The 14389-nt window shown below is 33.5% G+C and overlaps 1 protein-coding gene across 4 annotated transcripts in view; it reads right to left on the reverse strand.

Moving 5' to 3' along the window:
- Positions 1–14389, reverse strand: part of RICTOR (RPTOR independent companion of MTOR complex 2) — a 127789-nt gene that overhangs the window by 68817 nt on the left and 44583 nt on the right. For all 4 annotated transcript variants that reach the window (XM_082651485.1, XM_082651483.1, XM_082651484.1 and 1 more), the window contains exons 4-7: positions 12403–12467; positions 11181–11312; positions 5424–5487; positions 446–572 (exon numbers count right to left, since the gene is read on the reverse strand). In XM_082651485.1, coding sequence (XP_082507611.1) covers positions 446–572; positions 5424–5487; positions 11181–11312; positions 12403–12467 — 388 coding nt within the window. The remainder of the gene's footprint in view (positions 1–445; positions 573–5423; positions 5488–11180; positions 11313–12402; positions 12468–14389) is intronic.

The raw sequence follows: 14389 nt of genomic DNA on the forward strand, positions 1-14389 counted from the left end.
AATTCAAAACTCCTTTTCCTTACGTGATCAGATAGTCATCCCTTCCCCCCCCCCATATTTTCCCCATTTAACTCTTAAATCCTTTTTCATTTAGAATTCTTTTTAATGTAGAGTGAATTGTTGTTTTGCACTCACATCAAGATACAATGTGGTTAATTAATGTCTGAGAGCCAGACTGTAAGAGATTTTATTCTAATTACTGGAATCTGGACAATTCCTATATATTAAATTTCATGATGAGTAAAACTTTAAAATTTATAGAATTTTAATGTCACTTTGAAATGATCTGTTTAAACAACAAGTCCACTACTTCCTTATCAGAAATGTCCTACTTTTTCCATATCTTTTTACCAATACCTAAAGAATTAATGTATTAAAGGCATTAAAAAGTGTTATATATTCTTTCTAAAATACTACATTTTCATTACTCAAAGAAAATTCTGACCTAGTTCACAGATAATGGCAATGCATGCTCGAACCATTCTATCTCTTTCTTGGAGTCCATCATTTCCAACTGCTATTAATGAGTTGGCCACAGAGCTAGGAAACAAGGAAGCATTCACAGTAATCATCTGTAACAGGGAGAAATCAGAAAAAGAAGTTACTTCATAATGCATTTTTCAAACCTATTTTATTCAGACTGAAGTGTTTAAGACCGTAGAATATTTATAAGATCCAGGCACTAATTTTAATCTTCTCCTTCAAATGAACATGTCAAAGGACTAATATAACTAATAACTGATGCAATAAATGTTAATAATCATTACCATGGAAAAAAGTGTTGGCTTTTTTCCCTAATAGTCCAGACTATAAATTAGTTGACTACCAAGATATAATGTTTCTGAGACTCTAAGCTCCTCTAGGATAGGAACACTATTTTAAACAACTTTTCAGTAACTAGACAAAGTAAATCAGTGGTGACAACACCTGCAAACATACTACTGTACTACTAAATTCCTGACTCCTTCCCCATTTATTATCACCACTACATCCTATCAATTTACCTCATTAACTCAACTCTTTCCACCATCAAACTCTGATTTGGGTCCTCATTCTTACTTTGATTGCTGCAACTGATGTCTCATCATCTCCCTATGTCTCTCACTTGTTGCTATACTGAAAGGCAAACTTCATAATCCATAATCTATTTTTTTTAAAGTCCCCATTTTCTTTTTGGTTGTTATGGGGACTGCCCTCAGCTCTTAGAGGTTGCCCTCAGGTCCCTGTCATGGGCAGCTCACCCATGGTTATTTGCTACTTCAAGGCAGGCAGCAGTCTCTCCATAATCTATTTTTAATATTTCAAAAACTATGATGGAAACAGTATGTCTCTGGTGACAAAAACTTTTGTTGAATCTCATTTTAAATGAAAAGTTTAATTGGCAATAACATATTTGGAATACGGAAAACAGATAACATGTATCTTCAGTTTGGAAAACAGAAAGAAAAATTATGTAGTTAATTACTCTTTAATAAATAAAAGACTATTTGGTAGATGAAGTATTTCAAAATAGCAGGTCCTTGGAGTGGGAGTAGAAGAAAATGTTTTATTCTGTTTGGGTAGTGATAAATACTGGGGATAATTAATCTGTCCTGGGTGTTACTATTTATAATCCTGTTGAAAAATAAGACTTATACTCTGACAAAATTAGGGGACACAATATAACTAAACTAATATCCAGTTAAATCCTATAGAGGTTCAAAGGAGAGATCTATATTGGATAGAGTACTTGTAAATGGTTTACATCATTTAAGCAGCATTATGTGATATGACAAGTTTCAAATGAAATTATAGAATACTGTTCCACAACCATAAAATAGATGTCTAATAACCTTAGAATCTACAAAAACTTTCACATTTGTTTCTAAACAGTATTTTTCATTAATCAAAAATGTTGGAGAAGAAAGAAGAGGAAAGGGAAAAGAGGTATAAGAAACTGATCTTCCTCAGTGAGAAAATTCTAACTTATGATATTAATTTGTATTTTAATACTTACTGATCTATTATTATACTTACAAGGGGCTTGTAAGAAAAATTCCCAAGACAATAAGACGTATGTAATGTATTTTAAAAAGAGTTGGCTAGAAGCCAGACCAACCGGCTTCCAGGGCCAAATCTGCCATTAATAAACTGTTACCTTGGCAAACCAATCCTCTCTGTGCCTTAGTTTCCTCATTTGTAAATGAGGATGTATAGGATCCGATGATTTCTAGAATTTCAAGTATAAAATTCTATTCTATGAGTCTCAAGTGTAGAGCTATGAAATGGATATCGGTAATTTAAAGTTTTTACAAATGAAATCACTCTTGTTATTTTTCAGGGAAAATATACACAAAGAAACTCTTAAATTCTGTGTAAATCAGAGAATACTTTTCTTGGAAATCAGTGAGTAATCAATGAGGGAAAAGTCATAGAATTTAGTCTCTGCTGAAATAAAAGTTTAATCATCTTTTTTGCATGATAGAACAGACATATATAAAACAAATCAAAGATCATAAGTAGGTAATAAATTTGTAGAACTGCTATAAAAGAATGAGAGAAACACTGAGTTCTCTAAGGGAAATATTTAAAATTTCAGCTGAGACTGAAAGATGAATATAATATAGAAAGGGGTGGACATGAAAAGAATAGGATAGAAGCAGTGATCACAGCAGTGGTGGAGGGCAGCTTGTCTACACATATAATGGCATAATGAGACGGGTCGTAATTGGTTGCCCCAAAAGTGGGCTCTGAATGCCAAGATAAGCAGGTTGTGCTTAATACCAAAAGGATTTGTGGGCCAGTGTAGGTTTGGAAATTTGGAGAACTGGGCTTTTCACGCTGGCTTTGACAATATCTTGCTGTGTATCAAGGGCAAGTGATTCCTTTAAATGAATCCCTTTCAGCTATAAAAAAAAAAAATCTGTGATATATTAATCTCGTATTGCATGAATGTAGAAATGATATATGAAGAAAATAATGGCTTAATTAGGCAGGCAGTAAGAAAACTTTAAGTTGGATAAAGAGTAGCAAGAGCTGACTAGTGTGAAAATAATACAGATAATGAGAGAGACAAGAATCAGGAAGGATTGCCTGGATTAGAGCAAGAAAGAGACATGAAAAAATCAGAGACATTGAAAAAAAACCAAGCAAACAAACAAAATCTCCTAAATGAATGAAACAGGTGAAAGAGAAGAAAAAGTAACATGAGTATTCCTTAATTATTCATAAAGCAAGTTATCCTAAAGCAACAAATGTTTTTGCTTTTCCTTTAAAAAACATTATTACTTTCACAGAAAATTTTAAAACTGTTCTGAACGCATACAAAGAATCCACAGTGACCTAGCAATTATATTATTAACATTAATTTCTACTAGCTCAGTTGCCAAGATGTTGCTGGAAAAAAAGAAATATGTGCTTCAATTGTTAAAAGTATTAGTGAAATTATAGTTCCTCTGGCCAATAGAGGCCACTGTTCATTCAGCAACCTTGCTTTCCCTTTTACTCTGTTTTTAGCTAACCCAAGGAGGAATCCTGTGACATAACTCTACCTTTGAGCCTGTATTTTACCACCAGGTACAAGCAGTTTTCCCGCCCTTGAATCCACAAATGATATCTGCCTTCTTCAAAAGATAACAAAATAAAATTACATTTTTGTTATGGCATTTCTGAATTGTTTCAAGGGTCTGTTTATTTTTACTGGGCTATTTTATAAATTACACTGTAACTTGTACAAAACACTGTACAAAACAGAAATAAAATATTTAGTGAATAATTCAAAGAAGCTGAATTTAATTTAATCCATTTGGGGTTCTTTTTTCATCTGAACGCAGTTTCTAAGGCAGCAACTCTCAAAGTGTGGTCCAGAAAACTGAGGGTCCTGAGGATATTTTCAGATTCTGCAAAGTGAAAACTATTTTCGTAGTAATTCAAAGACATTATTTGTCTTTTTTACTCTCACAAGTACATATGGAAGTTTTCCAGAGGCTCCACTGCATGTGAAATCACAAGAGACTGAATACAAAAGCAAATATGACAATCCAGGTACCTTCTATCAGGACAAACACTACAGAAATTTGTATAAATCTAAAATAATGCCACTCTACTCATTAACTTTATTTTTGGAAAATATAGTTATTTTTATAAAAATATGTTATTTATGTTTACTTGTAATGAGTTTGTTATTTTTTAATATGTTAATATATTTTTAAATTTCTCACTTTTAATTCCTAGTATGATAAATACTGACATATATATAACTCAAATAACCAAAGAGTTATTCTAGGTTCTTCAGAAACAAATTTTGTTTTCTTATCTTGAATTCTCAAAATCATGCAGTAGAAGAGGTTGTATGTATAAGTAAAAATCATAAACCTAATTTTTATATTTAAATATGAAGAGTCAAATCACGGTGCCAACATAACAATTTACCCTATAACAAACATTTTTTAAATCTATCTCCAATATCACTCTTAACTAGAACTGCAAACTTCTTTTAAGACAACTCATCCATTTACTTCTTCCTTACTATGCTCACCTGTGGGTACTATTACTAACCATAAGCTGAACAACTGGAAGAAAAAGGAAAAAGAGGAGATCTAGTTAATGCACAAACTCAACAGTCTGCAATTCTGGAGCATGCACTGTATTCAAAGGTGGGAAAAAAGGAGAAGAGCTAAAAAAGTTAACTGTTAAATAATCTTAGATGTTTTTACATTAAAACAAACATATACTGCATCAGTTTTATGAATTTTTAAGATGAAACATGATACTTTATGATGAAACATGATAAAATTCTTACACAAACTGTACCCTAACCAAATTAACTCTCAGTTTACTCTATTCCTCTGCCATTAGGGCATCACATCACATTAAATAACAATAAAAAAACTCCTGGAAGGCCTCTCTCATTAGAAGCATTATGGATTATCCTCAACACCCTCTCTTGGAGAGTTTAGATTTTGACCTTTTATCCTGTACAATGGCCTGAATTGTTTATTGCAAGTGCCTACTGATGTATCCAAATTCATCTTCAAAACAATCAGCCTGTAATTATTTTTGACATTCATTTAATAGAATTAACTCCAAGCATATAATTAAGAAAAAATAAGGGTTGGGGGCAAGTAATCCTCTTTCTCCAATAACATATAAAAGCAGTAATTTTATTTATATGCCTACTGCAGGAAGAAATATTCTTTACAATAAACATTTTATAAAAAATACTGACCTAGCTATACCCACATAGAATAATTACACAACATATTTATGCTTATCTTGAAGTTTTAATACTTATTTAACTCATATAATTTTAACAAAATAAAAATGTTTAATGAGAATTCAGTCTTTCAATTTTAATAGAAAGATTTCACAGTCTAAATCTAAAAATGTAAAATGCTTAACATGAAAATCATAAATCTGCCTTTACTCTCAGACATAGAGCCTACCTTTCTGACTAATCGAAGTGCTTGTGTCCTCTCTACCTCGTTGCTCTGCTGTATGTCAATGCACCTAAATAATACATAAAATATTTAATTATTGATAAAAATCTTATTAAACAATTTTTTTGTATAATACCATGATCAGACCCATGTTCATGTCAATATAGTATTTGTAAATGTTAATACAAGTTATTTTTCAGTACCAGCAAATATTTATTTAATATCTCTAGTGATAAATACTTATTATAATAAAACATTTCAAAACTATTTCACTTAAAACTCCAGGAAAGAAGAATACAGTAAGCAATTTATAGAATTATATATATCTATACAGAAATAATAAACATATTTATAAAGCAAAATATCAGAAATCTACTGAAAAAATATTCACTTATCTTTGATAAAGTTCACAGATACTTTATTAAAATTGTGAAGGAGAAATATTTCCAAGCCTATGTTTCAGTTTAATTGTGATTTTAACCAGAGCCTAAATTTTACATTATAACTAAGTTAAAAGTCTTATATTAGCCACAATAATTCTATTTTACCAAAATATAATTTGAAATGTGACTGTACTTCAAAAGTTAATGCTCATATATCACTTAACTGACATTTCTCTATAAAATTTACTAAATTATTCAATTTCTAAAGAGTCTTTGGTATATGTGGAAGAATAATTCATTTTTACTTATGTTTAGACAGTTCACAATTCTAATCAATACTTTATATATCAATACATAGATAGTTTGCTATTCAAAAGCATTTCTGCTATCTGAATATAATTAATCTAAAACAACTTTAATAAGAAGCAAATAGACATATAATTTCATTTCTGGCCACAACAGATCAGACCAATCCTCCTGCCAAAAATAACTATAAAGGCTAAATATAGTACTTTGTAAAGCAACTGTTAAAAGGGCAATGGATAATAATCCCTGGAAAGAGAAGCACAAGCTCCATATCCACTCAGGCTTTGTCCCTGGGGACACCTGCCAAGCCCCAGTTTTAGGGGAACAGAATCCTAAAAGAAAGCAAAAATCTTCCTGTACTGGAGAGACAGACTGAACTTTAGGGCAACCAAAGTGGCTGGGACTTGAGGGGAAAAAATCTCAAAGAAAAGAAAATAGGAGTATAAGCAAGAATCTGCGTGCCATCCCCTTTCCAATGCACTTGCCAATTTCTATGTTGTACGAATGCAGAGTTAAAGTCCAAGAAACCAAGCAAAAAGCTACTGCTGAGAAGCCAAGGAACTGAGCAGAAATTTTAGCAGGTACATAATATTCTAAGAAAGATGTTAGGGCTCAAGGCTGCTCGGGATGAAGAGGTTCTGCTAAATATCTACATTTTCACTTGAGACTCCATATAGCCACTTCCTAGAGCAAAGGCAAAGGAAAAAAAAAACAAATTTTAACACAATCAGTGTGATAAGCCAACATTCCAAAAATAACATGATCCAGAGCCAAAAACTTTTAACATACAATGTTCACATCCAATCACATATAATATGAGGTATGCTTTAAAACAAACAAAGGGTTGAGTAACCAAAAACCAAGGAAAGAAAATGATAATAGAAACAGAACACAGGTGATTCACATACTGGAACTGTCATAAATAACTATGATTATTATGCTCAAGAAAATAAAGCAGAGACCTAGAATGTCTAAGTAAGAGTAAAATATAAATCACAGAAATACAATAACTGAAATTAAAAATTCAAGAGACTGAGGGCTTCCCTGGTGGCACAGTAGTTGAGAGTCCACCTGCTGATGCGGGGGACACGGGTTCGTGCCCCGGTCTGGGAAGATCCCACATGCCGTGGAGCGGCTAGGCTCGTGAGCCGTGGCCGCTGAGCCTGTGGTCCGGAGCCTGTGCTCCGCAACGGGAGAGGCCACAACAGTGAGAGGCCCGCGTACCGCAAAAAAAAAAAAAAAACATGTAAGTAGAAAGTAACAACACTGAAGCACAAAGATTAACAACAACAAAGATTGAAAATACAGTAAGGGCATTAGAGACATGTGGCACAGTGAACAGGTTCAGCACTCTATAGCTGGAGTACCAGGGGATAGGAGAGAAAGTAACAGGAAAAAAAACCTTTAAAGCAGCCAAAGGAGAAAAAGAAGCAACAAGAAGAGACAACTTACTGTTCAACAAAAAAAAAAACAAAATCCAGAAGACAATAACTTATTTAAAGCATTGAAAAATAGTAACTGGTCAAAAAAATACCCTTCAAATGGGAAGGGAAATAGAGGATTTATAGACAAATAAAATATGAGAGAATTCAACTCCAGTATACCTACACTATGAGAAAATAGTAAAGGAAATTCAAGAAAGTGATCCAAGATAAAAGGGTGGAAATGTAAGAAGGAAGAATATTGGAACAGGTAAATAACATAGGTAAATATCACTAGTTCCAATTTAATACAATAACAGGACTATCCTGTGGGGTTACAAATATATGTAGAAATAAGGCAGAGGGGAGCTGGTGGTCAAGCTGGAAGAGGTTTCCTGCATTGTTCTGGCTGTAATAAAAATGGTAAACCTTAACATATCAAGGATAAATGTAATCTCTAGGGCAACTGCTAATAGAAGAAAAGGCTTTAAAACCAAGACATTAACAGAAGAGGAAAAAAATTCTTGATTATTCCCAAAGAAACAAAAAAGGAGCAATGCAAGACCAAAGAATAGACGTGACAAATAGAATATGAACAGCAAGACAGCAAAGTCAAATATAGGAGAAAACTAATGGCAAGATGACAAACTCATAAATATAATTACATTAGATAAAGCACATAGAACCTGCATATAAAAAACCACTAGACATAGTCTAATCCAATTAGAAGACAAAGATGGTCAAACTAGATTTAAAAAAATCTATATGATGTTAATGGGAGAGAAACTTAAATGTAAGAACAAAAAAAAAGAAAGTGAAAGGACTGAAGAGGATATATTGTGCAAACCCTAAATAAAATAAAGTTAGTATAGCTATATTAACATTAGATAACATGAACACTCATAAAAGAAGTATTACTAGGAATAAAGAGAAACATTTCATAACCAGGAAAGGATTAGCCCAATGAGAAGGTTTAACAATTCTAAATATGAATGCAATAACAAAGTTTCAAAATATATAAAGCAAGAACTGACAGGGGGACTTCCCTGGTGGCGCAGTAGTTAAGAATCCACCTGCCAGTGCAGGAGACACGGGTTCGAGCTCTAGTCCGGGAAGATCCCACATGCCGCAGAGCAACTAAACCCATGTGCCACAATTACTGAAGCCCTCGTGCCCTAGAGCCCATGCACTGCAACTACTGAGCCTACGTGCTGCAACTACTGAAGCCCACATGCCTAAAGCCCATGCTCCGCAACAAGAGAAGCTACTGCAATGAGTAGCCCATGCACCACAATGAAGAGTAGCCCCCGCTCACCACACCTAGAGAAAGCCCACGTGGAGCAACAAAGACCCAATGCAGACAAAATAAAAAAAAATTGAGTCCATGATATTAAAACTTCCTAAAAAAGAAAACCCTAGGGCCAGACAGATTCGCCGGTGAACTCTACTAATCATGTAAGGTAAAAAGCAATATCTTACATAAGTTCTTACATAAATTCTTCCAGAGAATATAAAAAGGGGGTAACATTTCCTTAGTTGTTTTATAAACATACTCTTGATACCAAAACCAAAATGAATATTAGAACAATGGAAAAATATAGGCCAATACCTCTCATAAACATAACTGCAAAAATTTTTCCACAGAATATTAGCAAACCCAATACAGTTATATGTGAAATAAAAAGACATCATTAAAAAGTGGTGTTTACTTCAGGAACGCAAACAAGGAATATAAAGAAATCCACTAAGAGTCTACAGCAAGTATCATAAATAATGGCAAAATACTGAACACTTTCAACTTGAGCTCAGGAGCAAAACATAGTTATCCAATTACCATTTCTAGTCAGTGCAATATTCTAACCAGTGAGATATGGTGAGGAAAAGAAAAATATAAGGATTGGGAAGGAAGAAATAAAAGGGTCATCATTTGCAATTAATGCTAATGTACACAGAAACTCTAAAATAACCTTAAAAACAATTAGAATTAAAAAGTGAATTTAGTCAGATCACCGAGATAAGAATACACAAAAACATTAAAACTTACAATTATTTTTCTATATATTAGCAGCAAAAACTATGAAAAAGAAAAATTTTAATTACATTAATACTATATCTAATAAATGCCTTATGATAAACCTAACAAATATGTGCAAGACCTCTCTGCATAGAAAACTACAAAATGTTGAGAGAAATTAAAGGTCCAAATAAATAAAGGTTTGGAAGATTCGATATTATTATGATATCAATTCACCCCAAATTAACACAGAGCTTCAATGCAATTACTATAGATATCCCGGAAAGTTTTATGGAAATGGACAAGTTGATTTTCTAAAATTCACATGGAAATACAGAACCCAAAATAGAGGAAAAGCTGGAGGACTTATACTAATACATATCAACACTTACTGTCAAGATGCAGTCATTTAAGACAGGGAGAAAATGGAGCAAGAATAGACAAATAGACCAAACAAAGAGAATAGGGAAAGCAAAACCAGAAACATACTTATCAGTTACCTGACTTACAACAAAAATGAAACTAATTTAGACATGAAAGGAGAATCTTTTCACTAAATGCCTCTAATATTTATTGGATATTGATAAAAATGAATTGTGACCTAACACCTATTTCAACATATACGGAATAAAAACTTTAGAAGAAAAAATAGGATATTATCGTCCAAAGAGACCAAAAACATTAACTATAAAATAAAAGACTGCTATATTGGATTTTATTAATTAAGAAGAGTAAGAAGACAAGGTAGACTGACTTGGAGAAGAAATTCTCAATACATATACTGGAAAGGAATCATATCCAGAAGATACCAAGAACTCCTACGCAAAAAGAGAGACAATCCAATTTATAAATAAGCAAAAGATAAAGAGGATATCCAAATAGTCAGCAAGCAAATGAAAGGGAAACAGAAATTAAAACCACAATGAAACTCACAATGAAAACCACAGCAGAAAAGGGTATAATTAAAAACTGAAAAGAGCAAATGCTGATGAGGATGTGGAGGGATTGGAACTCTCAAACATTTCTGGTAGGAGTGTAAATCAGTACAATCACTTTGGAAAACTGTTAGGCAGTAACTACTAAAGTTAAATAAACATAAAACTTATCACCCAGCAATTCCACTCCTACATATATACCTAAGAGAAATGAGTGCACACGTCCACCAACAGACTTGTGCAAGAATGTTCAGGGCAGCTTTATTCAAAATAGCCAAACACTGAAAACAACCAAGAAAAAAATCAACAGAATGGATTAAATAAATTGTGCTCTATTCACAACATAAAATACTACACAGAAATTTTTTTTTTAAATCAACATGGATAAATCTCACAGATAACACTGAGGAAAGAAAAGAGTAATGTATACTTCCAATATATGATACTCAAGAATAGGAAAAACTAGTCTAGGATGAAAAAGGTCAGAGTAATGTTTCCTACTGACTGGGGACACAAGGGAACTTGATTGGGATGCTGAAAATGTTCCATATCTTACTCAGGATAATAGGGTAATTGGTTGTATCTACCTGTAAAAATTATCAGGCTTTACACTAAAAATGTGTATACTTTATGGTAGGTATGCTAAAACTTAATACACGATTTTAAAAAACATATAAAAACATAGGGAGCTCTAAGAAAATTACCTAGCTATTAAATAGTCCACTTTCAATTTTAGCACCTTCTGCAGAATACTGGAGTCTTGGATGAGATACCGAAGAGCTCGTAGCCCTGCCGCCCGCACTTCTTTTGCTTCATTCAATAAAGCTAACCGCAAGCTATATGAAAACAAACAAACAAAAAGTCTTGCTGCATGAGTTTCAAATACACATAAAATTATGATACCAAATCCTTCTTCAGTTGAAATAAGCAAAGCTACTTGTCATTTTACATATATAAAAATCATTCACTGTAAGCCATGGAACTTCACTAACGTTATTTTTTAATTTTTGTCTCCTTGGTATATTCCTACCAATCAAGAAAATGTTAAGAGTTTTGTTCTACCTTCTGTAGTTTATTTTATATAAACAGTGGGAAATTAAATATGCCTTTTTCAAGCTGTATCACATATGCCTCTACAGTCTATCCCCCTCTACCTACTTGTTTCACTTCTCCCAAAGAATCATTGGTTTAAACCAATAAATAAAAATACTTTAAAATGACAGTAGGAAGAAACTACTTATACCAATTTTATTTTATTTTATTTTATTTTATTTTTTATTTATTTATTTTTTTTGCGGTACACGGGCCTCTCACTGTTGTGGCCTCTCCCGTTGCGGAGCACAGGCTCCGGACGCGCAGGCTCAGCAGCCACGGCTCACGGTCCCAGCCGCTCTGCGGCATGTGGGATCTTCCCGGACCAGGGCAAGAACCCGTGTCCCCTGCATCGGCAGGTGGACTCTCAACCACTGCGCCACCAGGGAAGCCCTATACCAATTTTAAACGATGCCAAAACGATGGCTATGAAACTGTAACATTAAGCCTCTCGTGGGCTTGAGCAAATCAAGTTTGCCATAGCACACTGTGTCTTAGGTGAGATCTAGAGATAACTGTACAGGTTCTTCTTGCTCTTGGGAATAATATGAGAACTTTTATTCTGCGATTTAACTTAGAAGTTTAGACTGCAGAAGTCCAGGTACTTTTCGAAAACATTAGCTTTGGTTCTTTATATTTGATAATTACAAAATATCAGTAAGAACAATAGGATAACAGTTAAAAATGCTGGAGATCCTGAATTTTTCGAACATTCAAACAACTGTTTCTATAAAATCAAAACAAGGTGTTATACTCTATTTTTAGTTTAAAATTACTAAAACTGAAATTACTAAAATCCAGAAGGGATGAGGAAGGCAACTGAACTATACTTACCAAATTATGATATCTTCATAGTTAAAACCCAGTTTTTCTTCATTGTGGCCAATATCACAAAGCAGCTGTCAGAAAAACAAAACAAGTATGCATAAACATAAGCATGTATTTTTGCTTATTTACATATATTACCTTTTTAGACTGGAATAAAAAGGTATTTTTCTCTAATAATATTTTGAAAAATATATGATTCTACTGTCTAAATATGACTTATTTCTATCATCTTATCGTTTATTTGACCTGACAGTTCTAGGTTTCTTGCCTTTGTCTGAATTAACCAGCTGTTTTTTATTATTCTTTTTTCCCCCTCCATACTCTTACTGTTTTAAAAACTATTCCTGGGACTTCCCTGGTGATCCAGTGGTAAAGAATCCGCCTTGCAATGCAGGGGACATGGGTTCGATCCCTTGTCAGGGGACTAAGATCCCACATGCCACGGGGCGACTAAGCCTGCGCGCCACAACTACTGAGCTCACGCACCTCAACTAGAGCCCACATGCTGCAAACTACAGAGCCCACGCACCACAACCACAGAAGAGAAAACCCACACGCCACAGCTAGAGAGAAGCCTGCGCGCTGAAACAAAAGATCCCGCAGGCCTCAATGAAGATCCCACATGCTGCAACTAAGACCTGACACAGCCAAAAATAAATAAAATAAATAATAAATCTATGGGAAAAAAACTATATTCTTTTAGTGGTTACCACAGAGATTACAACATGCATTTTTGACTTATTACAGTCTAACAGAAATTACTACTTTACCATGTTCTCAATAATATGAGACCCCAATACTTCAACTCCATTTACTCCTCTCACCTTTCACTTTTTGTTTTTTCTATCTTTTAAGCCCCACAAGACATTATTTTTATTTTTAGTTAATATTTAGTCAATATCAATTTATATTTACTCTCAAATTCACCACTTCCATTACTCTTCACTCCAGTGGTACCTTTATGGGATGTTCTCTCTTCTGCCTAAAGAATCCTCAGTTCATTGTTGTTGATCTGTTTTATTGGTATCTTCATTTGTTTTATAGCCAAGGTTGCTGGCAATGGATTTTCTTGGTTTTTGTTTGTCCAGAAATGATTTTTTCCCACTTATGTTTTTGGAGGACATTTTGCTGGATTTATATAAATTGTTAGGTTTGCTCTTTTCTTAAAACAATTTCAAGATGGCTTCCATTGTTTGTTGACAAGTCTGATATGAGTCTTACTGTTGGCTCCTTTGAAGGTCTTATCCTTTTTGGTCAGACTCCTTTCAAGATTTTTTTATCTTTGATTTCAGCACTCTTGCTGTTCAAGGGTGGTTTTATTTGCATCCCTGCTTAGGGAAAACAGAAATTTCCGAATCTCTAGGTTGATATATTTTATCAGTTTTAGAAAATTCTGTATCTCTTCAAAAGCAGTTTTGCCCAATTCTCTCTCCTCTTTTTCTGGTAATTCAAATGTTCAATCTTTTTGTGTATACCACAAATCTCTAAGTCCTCTTTTCTGTTTTCTCCTTTCTCTTTTTTTTCTGTCCTTCAGCTGGGTATTTCCTATTTATTTATCTTCTGATAAGTCTAATCTTCTATTATACCTACCTAGTGAATTTTTAATTTTACCTATCATGTTTCCATTTAACTTTGTACACATCCAATATCATAATGAAAAAATCTTTTTTCACCTATTTTCTCCACAGTTTCCTCTATTTTCTTGATATATTAATTACATTTTAAATATTTAAAGTGCTTATCATCTAAATGGAATGAATGATGTAGATAATCTCTGAGTTTGTTTTTATTATCTGTTTTTCCATTTGTTCTGGTCATGTAGTCCTGTCTTTTGGTGGAGCCTATAATCTTTGTACATAAAAACTTGCAGAGATTCCTGACTACGTTATCTTTCTCCACAAAGCGTTGAGATTCCTGACTATGTTATCTTTCTCCACAAAGCGTTCATCCTTTTCTTTGTCAGGCCAATAGACAATGGTGAGTCCATATTAGG

The sequence above is a fragment of the Grampus griseus genome (assembly GCF_964374135.1).
Source record: "Grampus griseus genome assembly, chromosome: 3".
In the NCBI taxonomy this organism is placed as follows: domain Eukaryota; kingdom Metazoa; phylum Chordata; class Mammalia; order Artiodactyla; family Delphinidae; genus Grampus; species Grampus griseus.